The 6,291-nt window shown below is 30.8% G+C and overlaps 1 protein-coding gene across 1 annotated transcript; it reads left to right on the forward strand.

Moving 5' to 3' along the window:
* The first annotated feature begins 765 nt into the window (after positions 1–765).
* LOC104710811 (cytochrome P450 85A2) lies at positions 766–3,984 on the forward strand. Its single transcript, XM_010427466.3, has 9 exons — positions 766–1,395; positions 1,473–1,797; positions 2,169–2,318; positions 2,401–2,646; positions 2,732–2,818; positions 2,906–2,984; positions 3,296–3,402; positions 3,497–3,621; positions 3,717–3,984. The coding sequence occupies exons 1-9, from the start codon at positions 1,205–1,207 to the stop codon at positions 3,802–3,804; spliced, it is 1,398 nt and encodes a 465-aa protein (XP_010425768.1). The 5' UTR covers positions 766–1,204; the 3' UTR covers positions 3,805–3,984.
* Positions 3,985–6,291: the final 2,307 nt, after the last annotated feature.

Below are 6,291 nucleotides of genomic sequence, written 5' to 3' on the forward strand. Positions count from 1 at the left end.
TCCACATAATAGTGTACCTTTTTCTTATCAATTCATATTAAAGATATTTTTGAAATATACAATTGCCGTCAATTTTTGCATATGTTCTCTTGGACAGTCCAAGACTTGGACCATAATAACAGTTGTTACGTATCATAATGAAATTAGAAATATGCATCCAATCAGTTTGACCACATCTATTTATGTGTTAATAAGAAGAAAAAAAGTTGAAACGATTCTTTGCTATGTTAATATTTAATGTTCTTATGTAAGTGGCTATGAAAAAATTATCAGGTTAAAACATTAGAAAAATTATATAGTATATCCTGAAATTTTAATATACTAGTGTATATTTATTGTTGGGTTTTAGTGCATATATATGTGTATATGTATATATATATATAATTTTCATTACCGTAATTTATTTCATATTTCTTATTGTTTATAAGAAATCTGATTCTTATATTTAGACTTATTAATAATAGTTGGACACAAAATTAAAAGAAAGACACTAAGCTTAATTAACTTAAAAACAATTACTGAAGTTGACTATTTCAAAATAAAAACAATAATAAGTATTTGTAAATAAATTTATCATAATTAATAACATGATTATTATTTGAAAATTATTCATAAAGTTATACAACAAATAACTATATATAAAAAGTATAAGAACTCATTAGAGAACATGAGATGTCTACATGTGTTCTAACTTCTAACACAGTTAACATAAAATAGATTCAAATATGAATTATTTAAAATAAATTTAAATATGAATTATTTAAAATAAATTTATCTTTATATTAGTCAAAGATTTCAATGACCGTATACAGTACTGTTTTGAGAACAGCATAAGCAAATTATGGAAACTTATGAATCTAACAGAGTTGGTTAAAAATTAAAAACCCTTTTTCCTCTCTTTGACTCTTCCTATATAGTAAATAATCTGTCATCTCTCTCTCTCTCTCTCTCTCTCTCTCATAAGCATGTTTGCACCTTTAGGTTCCTATATAAACAATGTCACACACACCCATTTAGTCCCAAACCATAGACTCTTAACCATCTCTCTCTCTCTCTCTCTCTCTCTCTCTCTCTCTCTCTCTCTCTCTCTCTCTCTCTCTCTCTCTCTCTCTCTCTCTCTCTCTCTCTCTCTCTCTCCTTCTCTTTCTCTGTTTTGAAAACAGAGCACCAAAGAAAAAGAAAAACATAGGAAAATTAAAAAAAAATGGGCATGATGATGATGATTTTGGGTCTTCTTGTGATCATTGTTTGCATCTGTTCTGCTCTTCTCCGATGGAACCAGATGCGATATTCCAAGAAAGGTCTTCCTCCTGGTACCATGGGCTGGCCAATTTTTGGTGAAACCACTGAGTTTCTCAAACAAGGTCCAGATTTCATGAAAAACCAAAGACTAAGGTATAAAAAGTATCATTAATTTTTTAAACAAAATCAATCGAAGAGTTCTGAGCCGAGACCCGTAACATTTCTTTCAGATATGGTAGTTTCTTCAAATCTCACATTCTTGGTTGCCCAACAATAGTCTCAATGGACGCAGAGCTAAACAGATACATTCTAATGAATGAATCAAAAGGACTAGTCGCTGGTTATCCACAATCTATGCTCGATATCCTTGGGACATGCAACATAGCCGCGGTTCATGGCCCGAGCCACCGGCTCATGAGAGGGTCGTTGCTCTCTCTAATAAGCCCGGCTATGATGAAAGACCATCTCTTGCCTAAGATTGATGATTTCATGAGAAACTATCTTTGTGGTTGGGATGACCTCGAGGCAGTTGATATCCAAGAAAAGACCAAACATGTACGTTTTTTAAGCTTCTTCTCTCTCTCTTTCTTTCTTTCTTTGTTTTTTTTTAGACATTGAATCTGAATCTCGTGTCTATATCCTTTATTGGGGATTTAACGTTTTTAATATGTCAGAGCAATTTATTACTTTTGATAAAAGAACTTTAATTACTATCATTCTTTTGTTAGTAATCCCTTTAATAAATAATGTTGGTCTTAACATTTTCCTCACATATTAAAAGATAATATATATGTATATTTGAGTATTTTCATATGCCTCTATTTACTCATTTTTATTACATTTATGTGTAAGGTTAATTAGGTATGTATCATTCTTAAAGATACCCCTAATTGTTTATGTCTGACTCAAGTTTTTGTATTGTGCAGATGGCATTTTTATCATCGTTGTTACAAATAGCTGAGACTTTGAAAAAACCAGAGGTTGAAGAATATCGAACAGAGTTTTTCAAGCTTGCTGTAGGAACACTATCGGTACCGATTGATCTCCCGGGAACGAATTACCGCTGCGGAATCCAAGTAAGTACTCGAATACCGACATCAAGAAAACGAAAATGCACAAAAGTGAAAATAATCTGACATTTTTCTGGTTGCTTTTCAGGCAAGAAACAACATAGATAGGTTATTGACAGAGCTTATGCAAAAACGAAGAGAGTCTGGAGAGACTTTCACAGATATGTTGGGTTACTTGATGAAGAAGGAAGATAACCGATACTTGTTAACTGATAAGGAGATAAGAGATCAAGTGGTAACGATCTTGTATTCGGGTTATGAGACTGTCTCTACAACCTCCATGATGGCTCTTAAGTATCTCCATGATCATCCAAAAGCTCTTGATGAACTCAGGGTATGTTCTTAAGAAATAATCACTAAACCGGCTTCATTGATCTGGTCCGGTTATTGACCTTTTTGTTTGGTTATGGATTTTGCAGAGAGAACATTTGGCTATAAGAGAGAGAAAACGACCTGACGAACCGCTCACTCTCGACGATATTAAATCGATGAAATTCACACGAGCTGTGAGTATTTTCGTACACAAATTAAATTATTTATATTGATTTGTTTCTTGATTTTGACATTGTGTTTGGACCATTTTTGTTTAATAGGTCATCTTTGAGACATCAAGATTGGCAACGATTGTTAACGGTGTCTTGAGGAAAACTACTCATGACTTGGAACTCAACGGTAAGAAATTATTTTCATTTTGATTGTTATATTTGTAAGGAATTTTTGTTATTATTACTAGTTTTTGTTTAATATACTTCAAAAGAGAAAAATAAATTTGGCATGTGGACCTTACATTACATCAATTATTTACAAATTATACCAACCAATCCAGCGAAGCAATCATCTCCCCGTGACCCTCTATGGTTTTATTTCAATTATTTTTGACAGAGGAGAAGATCATTAACCCTTTTTAGTTTTAACTTTGCAATCATATAGAGACCAATCATTTATCTGTATTAAATAGTGGTTATGTTTTTATATAATTACAGGTTATTTAATCCCAAAAGGTTGGAGAATTTATGTATACACTAGAGAGATTAACTATGATACATCTCTGTATGAAGATCCAATGATCTTTAACCCATGGAGATGGATGGTTAGTGTTTTTTTTTTTTCTTTCTCTTTTTTATGTGCCAATGTGTTTTGTTGTTTGAAACCTTGTGGCTCACAAAGAGGGTTTCTTTATGCAGGAAAAGAGTTTAGAATCAAAGAGCTATTTTTTACTCTTTGGAGGTGGAGCAAGACTTTGCCCTGGCAAAGAACTTGGAATCTCTGAAGTGTCAAGCTTTCTTCACTACTTTGTTACAAAATACAGGTATGTTCTTTATTAGGCTTAGATCATATTTTGATATTGTTCTTGTGATTAATGTTTTTGAGGTCTCTAATGTTTTTTTTTTTGGATTTGTGAAGATGGGAGGAGAAAGGAGGAGAGAAACTAATGGTCTTTCCAAGAGTTTCTGCACCAAAAGGATACCATCTTAAGTGCTCGCCTTACTGACTAGTTTTGTCCTAATATTGAAATATGTGTATATAAATCAATTAAAGGTCTTTTTGTTAGGGTTAATTAACCTATTTGATCTTTTAATTCTCTCAAGATCTTAGAGGAGATATGGATAATGTACAAAGAGAGATGAAAATGGAATATAGAAAATATAAAATATTTGAAATCTTGAGCTCAGTCTCTTGTCTTGTAAATTTGTAAACCATAATTCTTGCATTTCATAATTATTGTCTTCGATCGTTTGTAGTTTAGAATAATGACCATCTTTGTTCCAAATACAACATACTAGGGAGGTACCCGCACTTAAAGCGCGGTAATAAGATTTTAATAACAACTGTTTTTTAACTTCATGATATGTTACTTTTCTAATTTAATATGTAATAATTGACATATTTAAATATATTGTTTTATCTTTTGAAAAAGTTTAAAATGTTTTATTGGATTGTCAAGAAATTTTTGTATTTGCATATATACCGAAAGATTTATCGTAAATTTTATCCTTTGCCAGTATGGTTTTTACAAATAAAGATATACAACAATTATTTGAGTTGTCTTATATGTATATTTTCTATTAAATATGTGTAACTGACCAAACTATATTAATTATGATCTTTAGATTTAATTGGACGTTTGGTGCTTGTTGAAAGCTCCGGATACCTTTCGGCTAACAACATGCACACTGATTTTTTTTTTTCGAAATTGAAAATGAAAAGTAAGTTTTCCTATTATGAAACTTTCTTACATATTTATCGTCTTAAATTTAACAAATTCCAAAAATTTGAAGATATACACGATTAATCCGTCATTCATTAATGTATAATTTATTAATCTATTATAGAATAAATTAGAACTTTATGAGAAACATTTATAAATAAATATTTTCATAAATCCAAGCTTTATTAAAAATAAAGATTCTATTATACAATAAGTCATAAATTAAATAATTCTATTGTTAATAAATTAAATAAGCTTTAATGTTACAAATAAAAAAATAGATTATATTAAAGAAACAAATATTATAGGAATATTGTAGGGTAAAAAAATTGTCTTCTCTTTGATCTTGGCTTCCACATCATGTCAAACGGATGAGTTTGAAATTTTAGCATAAGCGATTTCTTTGGCTTGAGGAGCTTGTGTATCTTATATAATAAGAGAAGGTTTCTTCTAAACTTTGTTTGAGGCGATGACATTTGGCGCTTTATATAGTTGACACTTGTCCATTGCTAATTAAATATTGCCACAACTGTCAACTTAATCCTTTGGTAATTAAAAAATTTGTCTTAACAAACAAACAAATAGGATCTGAATACGCAGCACCTGTGTTTCTCTTCCTCCCATACGGTATTTAAATTGAAGCTCGAATTTAGTTTTAGTTTTGCATTCTGCTTTTGAAAACGTAACGTCTTGCCATCAAAGTAAATTAAGTCATTTGATAATTGCTTTCTTATTTATTTCCAATTAAATATTAGTAATCTGTTTTCCATAAAATTATAATCTAATAGAATTCAATTTCTGATTACTTTTATTATTATTATAATCGCTCTCTCTCAATCTATTGGGAATCAACACCCCACCCCATACACTAATTACGCTTTTAAAAATGTTACAACCTAAAAATTTTTCTCTCTACTCTACTCTAGAATTACTCTCTAACGATGACCACCAGTAAAAATATGATTGTTTTTGGGAAGCTCCATACTTTAGAAGAAACAATCTCTTACTCAGCTTTAAATGTCTCTTTCTAGACGAAAATGTAAATAACCTACCTAATCCACAACACACCTATCTCACATACTGTATATTAAAAACTTCCTCTCTAACTACTTTTTTACTTGCTTTCAGACATGCAACTCGCCTATCTAAGTTCGAAGATTTGTTGATTCGGGGAAAGCAGTGTCTCTCTTTGGGAAAAACTTGCCATTGAAACACATGCCAAACTTCTTACACTCTGGGCAGACTATTTATATTTAAATGCAACATCGTCAACCCAATGTTTTTTGAACTCCAACAATTCCGCAAATGATATTATATTTCATATACATCTGATTAATTCTGTATTTGTGTTTTTTCCCATTCTCCAACATGTAATATATATTGCTTCCAATTAAATCAGTTTTTGTCTTACTTTTCACATCAGTTTTTCCCAATATTCGTACAATAATCTTTTTAAATGAACAACAATCTTATAGTCTTTAATATTTTTCCCAATAACTATTTCAAGGCAAGTCATGTCCCGTCAATTTTAGTTGCCAAAATTTATTAAGACCCAAAAGATTTGTACATGATTGAACAAATAGAGACTTACGTCAAATAACAAGGATGGAGGCCAGGTAATATGACCAATTTATATTTTATTTTTACTACTATTACTTAAAACATCGTCTTGATATTTTTAAGGAACATTTGTTTTTGGTGTTAAGCGAAAGTGGTTGAAGTTGTGTATTGCACAATAGGTGACACTACATTTCATGCACTAACTGTAAT

This window comes from Camelina sativa, chromosome 9, assembly GCF_030686135.1.
Source record: "Camelina sativa cultivar CO46 ecotype springtype chromosome 9, ASM3068613v1".
NCBI lineage: Eukaryota > Viridiplantae > Streptophyta > Magnoliopsida > Brassicales > Brassicaceae > Camelina > Camelina sativa.

Bases quoted from the DNA above. Each gene is read 5' to 3' on its own strand.
- LOC104710811 (XM_010427466.3), top strand. From the start codon at position 1,205: ATGGGCATGATGATGATGATTTTGGGTCTTCTTGTGATCATTGTTTGC. The intron at 1,798-2,168 runs GTACGTTTTTTA...TGTATTGTGCAG, and splicing joins TCCAAGAAAAGACCAAACAT to ATGGCATTTTTATCATCGTT. The intron at 2,319-2,400 runs GTAAGTACTCGA...GTTGCTTTTCAG, and splicing joins ATTACCGCTGCGGAATCCAA to GCAAGAAACAACATAGATAG.